Below are 21597 nucleotides of genomic sequence, written 5' to 3'. Positions count from 1 at the left end.
ATTTTATTAATAATTGCAATTACTAAAAATAAAGAGAGCTAATTCACAGTTTGAATTTGCCTTCTTTGTGTCCCTTTAGCAACACGGCATGTAACCGGTTTCATTTTGTATTTTTTTGCTTTCTTCTGCAAGTGGAAGCTCACACCTGACACTGTGATCCAGCTTGCAAAGGTGTAGTCAAGCACTTCTACATCATCTCCTGATCTGTCATACTGCGACAACGTTGCCAAGCCAGTATATTCTGGCCTGAAGTAGAAATAAAGAGTCCGAAAAAGAGAAGGAAATATATTTCAGGAAACTTGAACGGGTGGAGGGTGTTAAGTGATGTAGCTGCATTTTACTGCCCAAAACCTGAGAATCCAGCCTACTGCAGCAACATTAAATTCTCTTTGCCTTCCAGCATCATCTCTGTAGCAGGCATGGAATGTGCAGCTATTGCCTCCCCACCTGCAGGACCAAAAAAATGCACACAGAGAACTGTATGCAAACAAATGGACATTTGTTTTCAAAATAATAACCTGCAGCCTTACAGGAATAGTGTATCTTTATCTTGCTTCTGATAAAACATCTTGCTTTTCTCTGTACAGCTAGATTGTCAGTCCTTGAACAACAAGCGACCAAGAAATGATTAAAATAATTATTCTTAGAAAAAACCGTGCAGTGAAATCATGAAAAAAAGAAACCCTGTAAAAGTGAAAAATATTTCATGCTAAGTGCAAAAGTTACAAATATTTTTTACTTGTCTTTTTAAAATTATATTATTCAGAGCCGGCACATGTATGTAAGCAGAGTAGGGGAGCAAAGAAGAGAGAAACAGTCTGACCACAAATTCTAACTAGTGTTTCAAGGAAAAGAACTATACTTACCACATTCAAGAATTTGTCTTACTTCTGCTGAGCTGCTTGAACCTTGTGTTCCATACAAAGTTGAGCACTCCAGACCTTCAAAACAAAATTGATGGGATATATCAATATTACAGTGACTGTTGCCATGATACAACATATTTCTGTTTTCTTCAAATAAGTGCCTACAGCATAAATAGCAACATTCTCCCACTAGCATCCATCCACCACACATGGAATGTGATTGCTTTTTAAAGCTGTAAGACACCTCTTAGTACATGCAAATTGCTGTCTGCAGGAAGAGCTGGCCAAGGAAAATCAGAGTTGCCAGCAGTCCCACATATTCTGTACAACTCTACACAGGCTGACTGCAGAAGGCCAAGACTAAGGGAAGAAAACAGCGTGCAGGGGAAACATGGGAGCCAGATCTTCCTTGACACTCTGCATGCCCACTGGAAACACCAGGTCTTTCAGTTGGGTAAGAAGTGAATAATCTGAGTCAGGCCACCCCACAGGAATGGGACAAGGACATGACAAAAGTTCTGACACAACCTAATAGGTTCAAAGATTCAAATGAGGCTTCTACATTACAAGCATGACTTCTGGCACCCTATGCAGTCAACAGACACACACAGCCCCTTCTACAGGACAGGAAACACTTAAGTCATTTTTGATTATCCACAGAACCACAACCTCACTGTGTACATAAGGTGAGTGTCACACCACTGGTATGAGAGAAATATGTCTGATAATCCACTGAATAGAATACACCAATACAGTGTTTTCATGTGAAAGATACTGTTACAACTTCCCTACTTCAGTGAAAATAAGGAAGATAGTCCAAGTAGCCTCCACTGAGCAGAAACCTTAAACTAGATTATTCCATGTCTGTTAAGCTGCATTAGCAGCTCTAGAAAGGGGAAATGCCAGCTCTGGATCTGGTTCTGCAGTCTCGGCTCATGTAAGTAAAAAAAATAATCTTGGTAAATTGTTCTTCAGGATACCTTTCTTTTCAATGGTCTCCACTATCTTGATGAGAATTGGTGGAGCAACATCAGGAGGTGCGAACTGTTCTGTAAGATCTGGAAGTGAAAAAGCTGTAAAAGAAAAAGAACAGATATAAGCCAAGTTACAGCTGAATGCAACTTCTGTTTAGGAAAGTCATGACACATAATGCAACCAGGTAATTTTTAAGAACAGAATAAACATCCCACTGGCCTAAACAAGACCATTCCACAAATAATTAGAAAGCTGAATAAATATGATGACAATTGCATTTTTGAAGTATATTCTTTTAAGGATCTCAGTCAGTCCTAGAATCACTCTCCATATTGCCTAGGAAAAGAAAACATAATGAAAGTTTGCAATCTATAGATGGGCAGAAACACAGCGCAAGGAAGGGAAGTCTTTTGGTCTGAAACATTTACATCCAGTGTCACCAGATGAGGGAGATAAACGCATCACCATCTGGGAATTGCTGATCCCTGGGTAAAACAGACTTAAAAAGACCTGTATTTCACCCTTACAAAAGTTCAGTAACTTCTGTTTCCTTTCAATTTCCAAGCATGCTACTATTAATAGTGTTGTGCTTCACGTGAAGCAAGAACTTTCTCTTTTACAACGACTGGTTAAGAATAAATAGCAGCATAATCAGAAAGGGACATTTTGCAGATTCAAACAAATCTGCATACTGATTTTATACAAAGTCAGCTTTCATGCAAGCCACTCACTTCACAGAGAGAACACACTGCATAAAGGAATGTTCTGGCTTTGTGATGTGAGGGATGGTCTATCTCTCAATGCACTATTTTTGCCAAAAGAGTAATTCAAAAGTTTTAGAGCAGTCCTGTTTAACTCTAGGAAAGAAAGACCGTTTACATAAAGATATTATTAAACTACTGCCAGAAACATATGGCATAGACTGATGGATTATGATTGATAAACAAAGCTTAATCACTGAAGTAAAAGTTGCCAGTTGCCTAAGTGATGGTGATCTCTGCCAAATTAAACTCAAAATGGACAAGTAGACAGCAACCCTTAAACACACATGCACAAGTATGCTTGCATGCATACGTATACATAAATGCACATACTTTATTTCTAAAAGACTGAAACTGGAAAAAAAATATAAGGATAATTAAGAATTAAAAAACCCAACAAACCAAAACTAAAAACTACAACAGCTAAATATGAGTGGAGAGTTTTTAACGAAAAACTTTGAGACAGCCAAAAATTAAATGTATCAAAACTGAGAAAGAGAAAGCAGATATTTTTGGCTGAGAATTCACCCTATTTTGGAAGCAAAAAACATATAACTTTTTAAAGATGCAAAAAATTAAAAATTGGTAAGAGAGTAAGGAACTACAGAAGAAGTTTGGACATGAAGAAAACTGAGGAGAGAAATAAAAGACAATAAATAATAATTATTTACAAACTAGCAATGGAAGTGATGCATAGTGTGAGACTGAGACATGTCCCTTGCAAAAAGAAGAATGATGCTACAATAATAACAGAAAAGTTTTGGTTGGAAGAAACATTAAAAATCATCTGGTTCCAAGCCCACTGCAACAGGCAGGGACACCTTCCACTAGGCGAGGTTGCTCAAAGCCCCATCCAAACTGGCCTTGAACAACGCCAGGGATGGGGCAGCCACAGCTCCTCTGCGCACCCTGTGCCAGTGCCTCACCACCCTCACAGGGAAGAATTGCCTCCTAATATCTGATCTAAATCTACCTTCTTTCACTTTAACGACATTACCCCTTGTTCTATCACTACTTACACTTACAATGATGAAATACTTTCTAGTTCATTCAAACTGAAAAACATGTGTTAGTCATAACAGTTTAACTTTGGAGGCCCAAAAAATGAGCATTCAGGATTCCCTGGAGAGTTGCCTAAGCAGATCTCTGACCTGACGATATTATTTTTTAATGACTTGTGAAAAATCAGAGAAATTCCTGGGGATCAAAAAAGTTCTAATGCTGGATCCGCACTCAGAAAGAATAAGTAAGATGACTACAGGCTAGTTACATTACCAGTTCTGGACAAAATGAAGGAAAACATGATACTAGACTGACATGATAAAACAATAAAAGACAGCACTGTAACTAAGGATTGTCTGCTTAGCTTTTTAGAGGATAGATTCTGTTAAAAACCACAGTACGTACTTCCTTGGTGGCGCCCTAAGTAGCTGAAAAATGCAAATGAGTAGACATAATAAACTCTAAAGTTTTGTCAGATAGTTGACTTAGTATAACACTGCAATTAAAGGCTAGAATTATGAGATACTAAGAGACTCACAAAATGCTAAGGGCATAAAATACATCCCTTATATGGAAGCAGAAGAAGAACAGGTTTTAAGAACACAGTTTACATATTTGTACGTATGAAAGTAACTTTCTGCTCCCTTAGGTAGCTAGTTACATTAAGTATCATTCTCCCTCCTGCATAACAGCAATGAAATTGCGTCACCTCTGAATAAAGACGCTCACCTCATAGTTCCAGCTGGAGGCAGCATGCAGCAACAGTCTAAACTGAAGCTGAGGAAAGAAAGGAGAGACAAGAAGAAATAGAGACAGAGGACAGAAGTAAAATGCAACAGGCATTTGAAACATTTTGGGTGACAGCTAGGCAGTTCAGGGATGGTCCTTTAAGGCTTCTGAAAGCAAAGAGAATCATGCTTTCTCACTTTTTCACACTGTGCCCTGAAATGATGGCAAGAGATACCTATAAACAAGGTGTATTTAGAAAAATAATTCTATTTCACACTGGGTTTCGATTTTCTACATAAGGGATGGAGTCCAAGCAAAGCAAAAAGGAGAACCCAATGTCAGGAAAAGACTTCAGTTCATGGGAAGAAGCCCTTGCAGGGTGAAAAAAGACTCTACAGAAACCAGTTGGTCTTCGTGAGACATAAGGAATGAGGTGGATGTAGACCTTACCTAGATTACATAAACAAAGACTGCCTCCTACAGCAACTATCCAGCTACTCCGTTCTTTTCATCTACACTTTAAGCAGGATCTTAGCTTATAAACTAGGCTTGTATCATAATCTGTTACAGAATCTCTTCATTGTACAGAGTTCTTGGATCAATAATCACCTTAGTGAAAGGCTTTTGGAAGCTATGCATTTACCTTTAATTTATGCAAAACCTGTAATGACTACAGAACATACGTATGCAAAGCCAACGGCACATTGGTTAAAAGGAAGATTTCCATCACTCCTCTGATACCCTAAAATATGCAATTTGAAAAATAATAAAATTTTAGGACTGGTGTCTCTTCCCCCATATGTCAAGTTCCTTTTCTCCAAAATTATGAATTTCTAGCTACCAAACAGACTGCTGAAATTTTAGATATGAAGAGAGCCTTTAAAATAGTAACAATTTATGCCACAAATACATAAACTGTAAATTATTCATGTATTTGACTAAAACCACATGATATTCGCCTCTCTTTTAATACTATGCATACACTGGTGAGTATAAGCTCTACAGCAAAAAGACACAAACATATACACACAGATGCTGGCAGGTATAAAGCCTGTAGTTATCTTCAACACAGCAGTAACAGAAGAATGCATCTAATTCACACAGTTATAGCACTCAGCAACACCGAAAAAAACACTTCCTCCATGAGCATCTAGGCGATGACATTAACAAATTAAAATCACTTAACCTCCCACCTGGTTCTAGGATTTCCTACTTACTGCACCATTTCCAATATAATTAACTCACAGCATCATATTGATTTGTACTTTAAACTTCCCAAATTTTGCGCAAAATAGAAAATTATCTTCATTTAAAGGCCCCATGAACACATATCTGTCAGGAAAAAAAAAGACTTAGCAGTACTTACACAGCTGAAGCCAGTTTATAACATCTACACAGAAGACAGCCCAATTTTGGAACAGTGTCCTTCAATTTCAAAATGAGGAAATGGCAGAGGCTAAACCGAACAAAACTACACCTAATTTTGGAAAAAACCACCCACTTTGACACTCAGAGGCAGAATACAAGTTATCCTTGAAGAACTCCTGATTCTAGATAAGGTGTTCCAGAAGAAAACTCAGCATGCATATTAAGATCTACAGAGGGAAAGGAAAACTTTTCAGATACACCAGTTTTAATAAAAGAGAAGTGAAAAAAGCTCACATGCAATCTGCATTTATTACCTGATTTCAAAAACATCTTTTGCTTTGAAGCATGCTGCAGTATAGCACGGAGGTTGGGTGAACCAAATCCACTCCTAATAATCTGAGCAACTTTGTAGATCCCTTTGCTAAAATCCAGCATCAGTTTTTCATGTAAAGCAATCATTTTTCCCCCGAATTGCTGTAATTTTTCTCAAATTCCACAGTCTCCAAAATACTGCAGTTCTGAAAAGCTTTAACACAGTTTTCGTGTCTTCTTTCTAGTCACAAGTCTGCTAATGGGTCTTCAGATAGTAAGGAAGCTTCTGATGACACATGATAAAAGCTGAATTTTCCACTAGCTTCATTTTTACCTTGACACAGTGAGAACCAGTGAGATGAACCACAAGCAGGAGTTTGCTTCAATAGTGAACTCTTCCCTCTCCCTGACACAGACAGGCCTGAACAGTGCTAAGGCAGTGGCAGCGTGTGAGAGACAGGAGCATACATTATGTTCAAGGGTTGCCAACAGAGCCACAAAGTGCAAGATGAAACCAGCACACAGCTGCACCTTCTGGAAGGGTTCTCAGTAAGAAGTGATACTTTAGAGTTAGTACCTGGCAATGACAAATGGAAACTTAAAACTGGCATTTGGTTTCTGAGGCTTCTGAGCCAAATGTTTCATTACTGCAAGAAGCAGAATGAATATGAATATGAACAAAAATATGGAAAAAAAAAAAAAAAAACGAAAAAAACCCCAAACCCCACCAAACAAACAAAAAATTGCCCAAACCAACCTCCCCCCCATAAAGACCCAAAACAAAACAAACCCCACCCCAACTTAAAATGTAACAATACACACCACAGAAAGCAGTTTGATTTCTAAATATTTTACAGGAAATATATAGTATCATAACTTGAATTTAGCTTTGAGTCAAGACTACTCCATGCACCTTCTTCTTTTTTCCAGAAATTACATTGTGTTTGTACATATATATTGCATTCAGTGACAACACAGCTCTGCATAAAGCCTAATATTTGAGAGCTCAGCTCTTAAGATGATCACAACTGGTTTATGTGCATGCAGATTTACTCTATACATGCAACTGGATTCTCTAGCATAGCGAATTATGTATTCATAGATTTACACATATCCCTTGTTTGAAAGTCATACAGCATGTCCAAATGTGAATGGTTTAACCAGCACTGAAATTAATAAACATAAGCACATGAATTAACACAGAAGAAACACAGTGGTAAGGGTCATTGTCAAGCAAGTTGTGATAATGCCTCCAACAGGATTAGCCAGCAAACTATATTGAAACAATGGCTGACTGAGCACCTAAAATACTTTTGCCAGTGGCATCATCCTCAGTGCACAATGCATCATAAACCATGGACAATGGAGAGGTGTCCACAAAGTTCCATGTGTCCCATGCTTGCTATTCAAAACTCTGGGAAATGTGGGAGCTTGCCTTCTTTATTGAAATGCTGTTATTTCAGCAGTTGTGTACTCTACTAGGTATGAGAAATGAATTCAAAAAATGTTGCTCTATTCTCACTCATCTTACTTAAAATAGAATCTGAATTTTAGTAAGGATCCCTAATGGCTGAATTTAATCATTTGTCATTACATACAATGTCAGCTTCAAGTGAAGGTGCATTGGAAATGAGGGCAGTCTGGCCTTCCTGCCTGTAAAGCAGCATGAATTGAGGCTGTCCCTCATGCTCCTGTGTGCTGACTGCTATCGATCCCCAGACCAGAGACAGCAGTGCATCAGGAGACTGCAGTGTGAACACACCAAAAGACAGACCTGTGGAAACACGAGTTCATATCCTGTCACACTGGGAAGCACCAGAAGGTACCTCCCCATGGGTGACAGCAGGGCCCAGTGCTTCTCACAGCCCTGCAGTGGCAGCTGGTTCAGATGCCCTCTCAGCACTTGCTTCCATCAGCTGGGAAGAAAGGCCACAGAAGTCTCACAACACATCTGAGCGAAACGACTCTTACTGACACAAAATCCTAGGTTTTAGTGAAAGGTCATTCCGTGGCCTCGTGTATGTTTCTTTATAGCCTTACAAAGCAGCAAGTTTGCACAGAAACTTTCGGTAGAGCAGTATGAAAGTGTAAAAAAACCCCCAAACCCTATGGAGAAGGTTTCTATTGAGGTCTGTCCTTCGGGTTTAATGCCAGACCAAGACAGAAGATAAGTCTGGTATTGCAAATAAATACCAGAGAGTAATTCACTCTTAGATTTGAAAGCCATTGCCTTTGCATTTGTAATTTTGGAGAGCCTAATAGCATTTATCAGAAGAACAGTGTTCAGAACTGCCCAACTGCTATTAGCAAAAGGTTTTCACTGGGCAAGGATGAAAGACAAGAAGGTGAGAACAATGACAAAGAAACTGATGTCATAGTATGTCTCAAATCGAGGACTGAAATAGTAAATTAATCTGCAACGCTGAAAGAGAAAAATATCCCTCCTCAGACCCTTCTACCCTTAGAAGATTTAGTTTGGCAACAGTTAAATTCTAGAGGAGAGAAGCATCAGTGAAAACAGCAGGAGAATAGCTGTTCAGGCTCAACCACCTTCTCCAGTACTGGTTACATTAGAAAGATTTTAAAAGACTACACTATTCATGGAAAAATATGAAAGAGATTTAAGGTTCAGTGAATCTGACACATCATTACAAGTGGCCTAATAAATCTGTCTACTATTACTTGCCTTTTATTTTTATGAGATGTCGTCAATCAGGCAGACTGTGGACTCAGAATACCACAGAAGCCTTGGCAGCCAGAGGAGACTAGATCCAGGAGAAATGAGGAGAGGTGAAGACTATACCAGCACTAGAAAAAGAAGTGTTCTGGCCCACCAACACTATCAGCTTTCAGGCTCACAAGAAGCCCACTTTTATAGAGGCAGAAAAATGTCTGAGAGTCAAGATTTATTGAGATATGAATGACCCCAGAGCTATGAAAAGGAGTAAGGAAACAATGCCTGCTGGTGACCTTAACGTGACTGGAGTATAACTGGGAAGCTGGATGGAAATGCTGCCAATTCTAAAATCCTTCAATTCTATGTGGCCAGCAGAGCCTACTTCTTCCACTGGTCAGTAGGTGCTGGGTATGAACCAGAGGACAAAGTGACAACTGCATTCAGATGTTCTCTGTTAATAGCACACTGCTGATTTTAGCCACAGAAGGAAATACAGATCTGTACTGAAAAAAAATGGTTTACCACATCAGCTGTCGCTCTTTTTCCTTCATCTTCAATGGAGAAACATCTGGATAAAGCAAACCACTATTCCTAGGGCATCTCAATGACAGCATCTGACCTTCAGGGATAAACAGTACTGTGTAAATACGCTTCATATAGCTTTCTAAAGCATCTATACTTCTGCTGTGATCCTACACCAGTAATAGAGAATGATAAGAATTTTTCCAAGGGGCTTATTCCAAAGGATGACCTGCAGGAGTTCTCACCAGCATGACCTTCTGAACACCAGTCAGTCCCAGTGTATTATCCAAAACACAAAGCATCTCCAGAATCCTCTGAGTGAGGTAGGTACTGACAACATTGCATATAAGCTTGAAATAGGGCATTTCAATCTGACTTTTGTAGAAGAATGTACACAACTTGTTCTAACATATGTGGCACTTAAGAGAATGAGGACAGGCACGATATTTTCCAGGAGGACAAATGTGTACGTATGTTCCAATTGTGCCATTTATAGTCCAACCCACTGAATCTAGAAGGGTTAGAATATAAATTGAATGTTACTTCATTTTATCCTGGCTACACGTATGTTAAAAAAGACATAGTTATCTGTCTAAATCAATCCTGTAACTGAGACAAGTCAAATACTTTGCCTAGATTCTTTCCAGGGTTATCAGCACATATATGCAGGCAATGATCTGATTGATAAAATATCATGTGCATGATGATTATGCAGGAAGTTTAGGGGGCCTGGAGAACTAATTCCTCTCTTCAACCCTGTTTATAAAGTTGCATCACCTGCACTCTCAGGGCTAAGCAGAATAAGGGGCAACAGCTATGGAACAGAAGGGAAAGAAGCCCAGGCAAAGAAGATAATCTAGATGGCAGAACTAGACAGAATAAAGCTTTTACTTGGTATAGAAAGTCAGACTTTCTAATGTACCAATTCTCTGAAAAGAAATCTGTGTCTTTTTACTGTTCACTGACACAAAAATGAATATTTGTCACAGAGCTGCTGCCTTAAACAACAAACAATTCCTCTAAGGCAAAACAAAATGAAAGCATGGACAGAAAAAGAAAGAAAGAAAAAAAAGATGGTGTCTGGCTTTAAGGAAGCTTAGCTGCACACAGAAGCAGAAAAAGAAAATCACCAAGCAACATAGTGCAGAGTACTATATTCCTTTCTAATAGTTTAATAATTTTAATACTGGCTCCTAATCATGTTTCACACTTCTTAATTTAATGTTTCATGAAGTCCTATTTCTATTATCTGTTGAAAGGGAAGTGATACTGTCTGTACAGAGAAGGAACTCTGTACATAATATTCTATCAGATTAGACTGCAGTAACTTTATAAATTATGAGCTGTCAGGCACTTTTCTCATCTGCTACAGAATATACTTCTTAGAAATAGGAGCTATAATTAAGACAACAGATGTTCTTTGCTGGCTTCAACTGAAGCACAGATAATTTCTAAAACGCAGCCTGTAGTTAAGACTGTTGTAAAGACAGTCTTCTGCTTCCCTCTATGGGTGAGCTTTTGCAATATTCCTTTTCAAACCAGATCTTTGAATTTAGGTTTTGAAATGGCTGCAACTATTTACAATTAGTGTTAACATAATTAGAGAAATGAGCAGTCCTGTTCTGTAGAAAAATTGCAAGGCTTATGAAAATTAACCATGTTCAATATTCTGGCATGGAGTACACTGCATTATAATGCCATACATAATGAACTGTTTTGCAAAAGAACCTCTCCCCAGAACACACAGGAAAGATGGGAAAACCACCTGGTTATTCAACTGTTCTTTCAAAGAGCTGAGGGGGAAGCAGAAACAGTAAAATAAGAAATAAGCAAGAATGTGGTAAAAGATGCCTTTCTGTTTCTAAGCAGAAGAGGGCACTCAGTAAGTTGAGGAGCACAGAGGGGGCCCAGGACAGACAGCCCTGGAGCTGAACCCCAAGCATGCTGGCACTGTGGCTTTGACACTACCAGTGTCTGGCAGAGGTGCATCTCACCTCCTTTCTGCTGTGCAGAGCACCAGGCATGCCTAGAAGCTTCACATGCTTTTCTCAGGGATGGCAGATTGATGCATAATTTCCTCTTACCCCTCATTCTCAGGGATCACCCCAAGCCCTGTGTGGCATTCAGAAGCACAGCGGGTAGCAATGCTCTTACAGTCCCTAAGAGCATCACTTTAAATGGAAGAGCAGGTTAATGTCTCTAAATAGAATGAGCCAGCATGGTCTCAGAGTGTGATTGAGGACAGAGAAAGAAAATATTTTAATGAGCCAACACCTATTTTTTTTTGTGTGTGTATTGCTGATGTCTGCAGGTTCCTGCCAGCAGTTCGCAGTCACAGAGATATTAACAGATGAGAGGTAAAACTTGTAGGCTTCAACTTACTGCATCCCCACAAGCAAGGAAATGACAAGAGAGGTCACAGCAAGGGAGGGATGGGACAGGGTCAACCAAGAAGCTGGACCCAGTGAAGTGCTGAATGTTGCATGTTACATTCCCTTCTCCTCCTTCTGGATTGCTGCTCCAGTGCTAGAAAAGAGCCAAGCTCTGCAAGAACTTGAGTAATTCTGCCCAATTCTCCCCAGAGATACTAATTGGAAATGAAAAACTTACTATTCCAGCTTCTGGCAGTGGTTTAACATGAAACCACACATTATATCAAGAAAGTAAACATGAGACTGAATATTCAAGTGTAGTGTGGATAGCACAGGTGTGAGGACAAATTGCATGTTCCACTGGCAGCTACATCTTGTGACCTACTTACCAGGTTCTCAGTGCAACCTTCAGGGTTATTGTTATCATTAAACATCCAGATTGCAGCAGTACCTGGAAGTCCTTATCAGGATCGGAACAAACCTGCGACAGTTCTCAACAAACAAAACCTCCCTTACAGGTCTTATGATTAACTAAGCAATCTCTTAGAACTGATGCCAGCTGTCTTCCCACAAACTCTGCCTCATATTTCCCAAGGATATTAAAGCCATGATATTAACTTCTGCACTCTAGACATTATTATTTTTTTTTTGTTAAAAGAAACAGTGGAACTCTAATAAAAGCATAATTTATTTTAAAGAAACTATATTCAAGTTAATACATTTACCTTGTATTTTACTACAGGCACTCTACAACGAATCAGCAGCAAAGCTTCCTCTGTCTGATGCTGGCTATACTACAGAGACACATAAAAAGAACTACATTAAAAGAGCATCAACACCACAAGGTCAAGCACTCAAAACTTAAGGCAACAAAGAACTAAGGCTGCACGTGCAATTTCAGTTCCTGCTTTCATCTCTTTCCACATAACGACATAGCACTTTTCCCATTAAATTATCGTGCCCGTTTCAGCACACAAAGCCTAGCGCTCTCGATGGAGAGAACCCAGGTGAAGCGCTGAGGTACTTACTACCTGGAATGTTATCCAAATTGTAAAAGGGCACAAGGTCATCCAATAGGCTCATATTCTCCTGTTTACTTTCCTTTTCAGACCTAATTTTTTTATCACCTCTTTTCAACTCAGCTTCCTATGCAAAAGTAATTCGCAACATATACTTCAGTTCTTCCTACAAAATGGGGAAGGAAATATGTACTCGTTTGTTCCTGGAAATCTTCATCAGAGAGAAACAGCTGCCTGTCTTTCATGGGAAGGAATGATGAGGTCCACCTCAACAGGCACTTGAAAATTTTGGTTCTGGCCAGCCAGTGGAGAGTCATGATGAGATGATTTCAGTGACCTCTACCAGGTAAAACTTCACAGATAGAGAGAGTTCCTTATGTGGAACTGTTTTTATCTAAAAAGCAGTGACATTTGTTTTCTTCTGAATAGTTTGGCACTAACCTCCTGAGATTACTAACCTCAACTCCCTTTCCATATAACCATGATGATGGTGAGTAATGGTGCTCCAGCATCATCTCCTGTTCGTAACTGAGACAGGTCTGCTGGATGGAGATGTTCACTGTAAGATACTGGGCATGCCAAACTCTCTCCACAATGACCTGTCCCACCTTGTAAAGCATCCCTGTTTCCTTTTTTTTTACTGTGAAGATGTTTGTAATGCAAGGCCAGTTAACTTGGCTTGAGAAGCATATTTTAAAGCATTTTCTTTTTATTCAGTCATTGTAATACATAAAAATTCAGGACAGTATGTTGTTTTGCTCTGAAATAATACTTTGTTTTGATATCTTTTTACTGTGGAGAAACTAATGGGATTAAAAATGGCAATAATCCCCCTCAAACTATCCATAGACAAGCAATCTAGAGGAAAAAAAAAAACCTCTTCACTACTGCAAAAAAAAGATAAAGTGTATTACAGTGCTTGAGAAGTCATGTTGTTTAGATCTGGAAGATTTACATATAAGTACTGGCAGGGGCTGCTGACAGATAAAAGCCAAAACCAGCTCCTTCATCTTTTGGGAATTATGGGAAACATTCGTAAGTACACAGAAAGTTATAAATAATGAGTTTATAGCAGTCACTCAGAAAAGAAAAATGCAAACAATGGTAATAGCAATCCAGCATCAGAAGGCTTTTTTATTCTTGAAACTAACGTATTTCAAATCAAGTCTTTGTCCTCCTCTTAAAAAAAAAAAAAGGGGGGGGAGAGAGAAACAACCCCATAGCTTAGGGCTCTAGCTGTAGCAACAGAAATACAGCAATGCTGAAAGGCAGTTTTGCAAGAAAGTAAAACTGGGTTAATCCTTATGGCCATTAAACCATGGCTGATCTGACATACACAGAAAGAACATTATTAGGAAATCCCTGAACTGGATTAACAAAGAGTTAATCCCACCATCATCTTTAATTTCAAATAAGGAAAAAAACCCCCTCTAAGTCTGTATGTAGTGAGATTTTTTTTAACTGTATCATATACCTAGCAAGATTTCTCTGTGCAGTAATGTCAGCGTTGATTTCTCATCCCAGTGTATCTCAACTATAAAGCTGTACAAAAAGCACATCACAGAATATGAAGTACGTGTGCTTAATGCCTGAACTTAAAGACCTCTCTTCCATAAACCACTGTTTGTTCACACTCCATTGCTGAAGTAACTTTAATTTAGACCTTAGCAGTTAAAATGGTGAATGAATTTCATGGACCTTTACAAAGCAGACAGGGTCTCAGCTGGCTGGCTAACTGCGACCAGACAAAGACCTTCATTTCTGTACTGTATAGCCCTTTGTGTTGTGGAAATTCATACAGTGCAAAATCTGTTTATAGGAAGTGTAAAAAAAAATAAAAGAAAATAGCAACAAAGATGGTCATAATAAAAAGCTAGCATAGAAAACTGGCTATGATTTTACATCACCATCAGCAAGCCAAAGATTAACTGATGTCAGAGTAAGGAGGTAGGTAATAGGATTTTAGCCTTCATTGGAAGTATGCATTTGTAAAAAGACTAAAAGCAAGAGGCAAAACCTCTCTTTAAGAAAACCCACACATAATTCTAAGCACTTCAACTTGAAGAAATCCTTTTGCAACCTCATGCAACCTCACAGTGTTAAAAGAGTTTTTTGGGGTCTAAAACTAAAAATAATGTGTCCTTCTTGAAACATGCAGTGTGTGTTTCCCCGTGATTTTTAACTCAGGTGGATAAGAGAAAGCTGCTATTACAGAGAAGAAGGCAGCGAGGCAGAAGGTCTTTTTATATCCTCTACAGAGACTCAAAAAGAGAGCAAAGAAGCATTCTGACTTGCTGCTTCCCTTTCTTGCCTCTGCCAGGCAGCTGCCCTACGCTGGCCTACTCCAGCACAGCGGGAAGCGCTGTTGATGTTCTCTGACTTCCCTGTAGAAAACTCATGAGGACCAGGATCAATGCTCAAGTTCACTGCCTCTGAGCTTAGGGGAGTACTGAATGTATAAATGAGCATGCCAAGAACTACTAATCTGTTGAAGCCAAGAAATACTAATCTGTTGAATATTTAAGTGCTGCAAATGCACAGAGCTTCTACAGGTCACACACATAAAGAACCTGAAGGAGTTTTTCCACCATCCTGCTTCTGCCAAGAAAATTACCTAGTCTTCTAAATAACTCATCCATATCTGAAAATATAATGGCACTATCTATCTATACATCTATTTCTATTTCCACATATGTACAAACAGAGCTTAAAGCTACAGACACTCCTTTGTTTCAGAATGTTGGTTACAGGATGCAATAAAGAAGTAAAAATACATCCCTGACTTGCACAAGATGTGACCAAACATGTGAAAAGGTCTTCCAGCTATGACTCACTAAGAAACGGGTGGAGGTTTGCGAGGCTGAAAAGCTGCTGGCTAGAAAGAATAAGCCTTCTTCCATGCTGGCCAGCAAGGACTGGGAATTGGCTGCTATTCTGTCAAAAGGCCAGGTATATCCTAGTTGTTTTCCTGCTATCCTACTGGGGAGGGGGAGGAGAGAGGGAAATAAAAAAAGAGAAGTTTTACATGTCATTTTTTTTATTGTGCTCCAGAGAAATCCCTTGGTCATCTTGCCAAAACAAAGAATCAGAGTTAACTTTTATTTGACCCTACCAGAAGGGAACACCTCTTTCTTGTTTCATTTTACCTTTGTAAAGGAATATATTTATTTATTTATTTATTTAAATGTGGGCCATGCCAAGAAGTGAAAGGATGTCTCACTTGATTCCCTGATGGAGAATTCTTCCAAAAAAACAATTCCCTGTTGAGAGCAGAAGGAAGAGGAATGCATTAATTTTAAACTGACCTGATTTTTGGCTTATGACTCTCCAGTTTTGACTGTAGTTCACATGAACTGCCTGCTACATCAGAATAAGCATCTTTTAGCCTATCTGTCCTTCTAATTTTACCCTTCCAAACTTGTACATGAAGCTGGAAGAACTTGTATTTTAATTAGCTCAGCCGTGGCATCTTCAGAGAATTTTATTGAGGCTTTTACAAGATAAAGCTCCTCAAAAATGGTAGATGCAGCAGACAGCTGGTTGACACTGGTGTAACTCACCCAAGCTCTCCTATGCTACCACCAGGCATCTAATTCTTGCAGGACTCAGAACTGCTAAACAGGAGCTGGCCACGTCACAAAGGGTTATAATATTTCATGTAAATGTGCATCTAATAGCCTCTTTTAGAGAGATCAGTATGAGCAATCATCTAAATCTCAGTCTTGTTTTAACAGAAATGCTTTTTGTTTATTATTATTACTTTTAAATAGCATTTTTCTTGATGTCTCAGGGGAGCTTGCCCTTCTGCTTCTCTTTTTTTGTGTGTGTGTGTGTTTCACCACACCAATCAGCTTCCCACATTTGAAAGCTTGCTCTCAAACTGAGAAGTCTTAGGAGACAGAGCAAGGCAGCTGGTTATTCCAATGCCAGGGACCAAATGACTGTTCTAATCTGTTCTGCCTGAGGTTGTGAAGGGACCCAGCTTGAGTAAGAAGGTGCAAGGCCACAGGCACAGGCTTCTCTGAACACACATACTCAACTTGTTTGGCTGTTGCTTCCAAAGCCTTTTAGGGTAGTTTAGTTCTAAACTGACACACATGAAGGTTGGGTTGGTTTTTGTTTTGCTTTGGGGTTTTTCTTGCTTAGGTCCTGCCCCAAATAGCTACATATCACCAAATTACATGCAGAAATTTAACATATACTGGGAGTCAATACTGTAGTCTTGCATCAAGCTAATTGAGTCTAAGGACAAAGTTTTAGAGCCAATTACAGTGCCCACTTATGCCACAGTCTGACAGTGCTTCATAAAGTTTCAAAGCAAGCTGCTTTGGTTGGTTTCATTTGAGTCAGGAAAATAAGCATGGATTAAAGATTTTTGACAGGCTGCAAACAGGTGACCAAATCTTACTTAATGTGACAGAAAACTCTGTTTTCCAGAACATTAAATTCATACTGAAATGAGAGAACTTCATGCTTTTACTTCTGCATGGCTATCAACTTGAAACCAACAGAACAAATTGGAACCACATTTAAGTCTACTTTTTTCTACTGGCTTTATAGCTTCCCCATGCTTTCTGCACACCACACATTCTCTCTCTCTCAGTATTTGGTCTCTTTCTCCTTCAGGCATATTGTAATCCTGCCAGCCAAAGAGCTTTGCTTTTAATAAGTAGATCTGCCAACTTAAACACCAGTCTCCTAAGGCAATCAAATAATGAAACACACATGTATGTACTTGCACGTAATCTGTCAAGTGCCTCTCTAGCCCACTACAAATGATTTTTGCCATTTGGGGTTTTCATAGGAGCATGCATTCATACACTTGGGGTTTTCAAAGATCAAATGCCATGGCTCTTCAGAGTCCTGTGTCTTGTTTGTACTTACAAACCCAATGACCCTGCAATTTCTGTATCAGAATCTACAAGACACGGAATATGAAAAACCTAAAAAACCCAGAGGTTGTGCAGACAACTTCATCTAAAGTAAGCATATCCTTCAATTTCTCCAATCTGACCTAGAGGTCTGGTGCAAGATTCCTCCACAGCGCAACACTCTTCCCATGTTTTTAGTTTGCCTGGAAAGTGAATGAATAACCATGCCAGGTGTCAAGAGTGTTTTTCATACCTCCCCCATTAACCATCCATCAGCCACTCTGAAGCTATCTTGATTTGCACTTTCTGAACTCGTATTTCCCAAAAGAGAAATGTAATGTGGGATGTTAGCAACAGAGTAATGCAGAAAAAACTTTTATCACAGTAGGATGAAGTTGCACTGCCACACCTTTTGATTAAATAAGGCTGCACTTTACAGTATGGCAGAGTAAAGATGGTGGCAAAAGTAGCAGAGTGAAGATGGTAGCAAAATCTTTCCAGTAAGCAAGTTATTGACTGGCATCAGAAAACGAAAATCAAGTTTCAAGGGCTGTAATTTATTACTTCATGCCTTCATTTGCACAAATTCTTGCACCGTAACAATCATAATACAGTGAAAAAAAGTAAAACTACTAGTGATGCACCTTAAAAACCTAACCCGAAAGGTACACAGAATGTGCATGTCCCTGCAATGCATATTTCTATTGCAAGACATGCTTCACATGTACAAGAAAGTACTGAGAACTTGAAAATATGAATTCTCAGAATCTAGAAACAAGTGAGAACACTAAATTATGTCACAACATCTGTTGAATCTGTGCACTCACATTTTAGCAATGCTTTTGCTTTGGGTTTTTTATGTTTGGATTCTAGCTGGTGAAGCTGGATGGTGCAGGGAGAGGTATGCTAGGAAGATCTGTTTTGCAAGGAATTGTCTTGGACACGAGGTACTCCGTAACTGAAGCCAGCTGTAGAGTGAGCAGATGGTACTCCTTGTGATGAGTAATGTCTTGCACTGTCAAACCTAATGCAATTCTCATTCCTGGTTTTAGTTATCTCAATGAACATTTTAAATGTTAGACTTAAGAGTTCTTTAAGTTAAGTTCCATCCCCAGATTCAGCTTTTTTAAGCATTTTTCCACATGATGTCCCTATTACAAAGAGATTAACCTTAAACTCTCTTGAACCAGTGGTTATTATTTTAACTGTCTTTTTGGTCTACCTCATTCCTCACAGGAATCATGATCCAAACTTTGCTCACAACAGTGTCCTGAAGATGACTTGGTATTTGTGAACAGGAAGTTTGATGAAGCTGTTATCAGCTGCATTACTCAAAAAAGCAGAAGAGGCAATGAAGAAACTTGTTTCCAGACAGGAATCTGAAGGCTGTAAAGAAAAGTACTAAGACCACAAACTAGACAACCAGAATGAAACAATTCTCATTCAGTGAAGACCGCAATGAAGAAAGAAAAAGCTGGAAAAGCGGTCAGGTGACTGAGTAATTAAAAACTGTATCAGGTGGCATACACTACAAGAAGGTACACTTGCACATACAGACACAAGTTTTAGATGCATAGTTGTGCAATCTTAACCATGTTCTCCTACTACAGAGTGCAATTTACTGTATATATATGCACATACATCAAGATAATAAAACTCTGCATTTATCATAAATGTAGAAATTAGTTACAATAACAGAATATAGAATTACTGTCACCATATAATTTCCTCAATTATAAGAAACCCTCATTACCATCACACTAGTTACCAAAGCAGGCAGTCCTAATAAAAAAAACCACAGCCTTGCTAAAGGATCTAGGAGCATTAGGCAAATTTTTCAAATGCATTTTTTTCAAACTTAAGAGGACTGAATACAATGGAAGAAAATAACTTGGTGAAAATAATCTCTATAGTGCTATCATCAAATACAACTAAATGTGTGTGTGTGTCCCAAATGAAGATCTACTTATCACTAAATTTGCAATTCTTACTATATAATGGACATACAAATGACTAAAAACTTATCTACATGACTACTAAAGGGAGAACTTTAGACTAATTAGGAACATGTGCTAAATCTATCCAGAAATTATGAGCTCTGTACAGGAATTACTGAGTGAAATTCTACCCTGCCTTAGACCAGGACCCTAGTGTTTCCCTTCTGAGTGTTCAAAATCTGTGAAAGGACAGTCAGGCACTATTCTTTACATCAGTGTTTATTGTGCAGTTTTTCATGCACGTTCACATTATATGCAACTGATATACTGGAATCTCTTTAGAACAGAGCTAGCATTTGTGCTCCAAACCCCAGTGGCAATGGGAATTTTGCCTGAGAGAAATGGGAGTAATAATTCTGGATTTACCCCAGTGCTGCTAAACCTTGACTATAGGTCTGATCTTCTTCCTTCTTAAGTTAAAATGCATCTTGCCACCAAATTACAGGAAAGTAGAATAGGAGCCTTCTGCTTCTTCTATGAACAAGTCTTTCAAGTAAACAAAAAAAACCCAACAAAACAATCATGTATAATATTTTCAAGAACATCAGTACTTTGAAATAATCTTATTTTTAGTTTGCATACAAAGGGATTTTGAATAAAGCGTTTTAATAATCTGTTTAGAAGAGAGCAGCTCACATTAACAAGCATGGACATGCTCCATCTAAACTACCAGACGATTTACCAGTTTTAGATTGACTGGCTGTTTAAACAGACAATGAAAAGCAAAAAAAACCAAAAAACAAACCATTCTCATCTTGTTGGTGTGTTCTTACTGTGTCATAATAAAACCCTAGATATTTGTCTTAGAGGAAACATCTGGAGAAAAAGCATAACAGTTGGTAACCATCTTCCCCTTTTTTGCTAAACTGTACATGCAACTCAAGGTCCTACATCTTAAATCACTGGGGAAGCCCACTATCCTTTTCAGTGCAAGTTTTAATACTAAAGATATAAGAACTTTATCACTACAAGAACAGTCCAAAGCAGTGACTAGCATTACACAGAACAGATGAGTGCCAAACGTTTCTGTAGCAGACAGAGTTCTCCCAAAAGGCAGGAAACTGGCTAAAGAAGCAAAACTCTGTAATAAACACAGTTAAACCACTGATTTCTAACCCCCCTCCCCAAAAGTGTGCTGATAATACCAGGACTGTCAAAGTCTCTCATTTCACGTAAGGGGCTGCAGCTTACTCAGACTACCAGAAAGGTGATGGGAGTTGTCAGCACTAAGTTTGACCCAAGAGGAAGTAAGAAAAAAACATGAAAGTGGTGGGGAATGCACACTAATCTTTCAACCAATGGTAATAAATTATAAATAAAGCACAGCAAAGAGAATTCAAACATTCATCCCTCTGTGCCCATACGGACCCCTCACTGAGTGAACAGAGGTCCTTTATTTCCAGATATCTGAGATGAAGTTTTTGCTACTCGCTGTTTTGAATATACTTTCCTAACACTTTCTTCATTGACCAGGCCAATTGCAATGACCACTATAAAACCCCTTTATTCTCAGAACTGGCTTGCTCTGGAGCTAAAGGTCTCCCTAAATCTTTCTCTCCATATGAAAATTGCTTATGTAGGCTAACAACTAGGCTATTCTGGCTTCAGAACAATGGGAGTAGATTTGGACTGGCAAGAATAGACTCGAAATTATACTCCAACATCTGTACAGATTCGACTCCAAAGTACCCAAAATAACTTGCTTCAAAATGTCAAGGGATGATATTTTCTGACATTTCCCTCAAGGGAATGGCTAATTTGAAAACAGTGTAGTATCAAATGAAGAGTGAAAGACTTTATTACAGTAAGAGGCACAAAGCGTGGTCAGCCGAGAGCATCCTGTTTCAGAGAAGCTCTTAAAGGGTGTTGATCCCTCAACAGAAGACCCCCCCACTGGTGGAGACGGGAAGACCAGGAGAACAGATTGCACCCCACTGCACATGGTGTCCTGGAGCCTCACAACCCACTGCAGACCACAGCAGGGCAGATGCCCCTCAAGCGTGAATCAGTCACCTAGAAGGAAAGAGGAATGTGATGGAAGGTTTTGCCATGGCCTCTGTCACCCCTCACCTATGCCAAGCAGCTGTGTCCCAGCGAGGAGAAAATACAAGGCTGAGTTCATAAAC

General features: G+C 39.0%; 1 protein-coding gene across 2 annotated transcripts in view; it reads right to left on the bottom strand.

Annotated features, from left to right (window-relative positions):
- Nucleotides 1-21597, bottom strand: part of PIK3R1 (phosphoinositide-3-kinase regulatory subunit 1) — a 59930-nt gene that overhangs the window by 24901 nt on the left and 13432 nt on the right. For both annotated transcript variants that reach the window (XM_080636516.1, XM_080636517.1), the window contains 2 exons: nt 1847-1939; nt 867-941 (listed from right to left, as the gene is read on the bottom strand). In XM_080636516.1, the coding sequence (XP_080492642.1) occupies nt 867-941; nt 1847-1939 (168 nt within the window). The remainder of the gene's footprint in view (nt 1-866; nt 942-1846; nt 1940-21597) is intronic.

Source organism: Psittacula echo, assembly GCF_963264785.1.
Source record: "Psittacula echo genome assembly, chromosome: Z".
Taxonomy (NCBI): Eukaryota; Metazoa; Chordata; class Aves; order Psittaciformes; family Psittacidae; genus Psittacula; species Psittacula echo.
The sequence above is the reverse complement of the archived record's forward strand: the minus strand, read 5'-3'. Positions and strand labels throughout refer to the sequence as shown.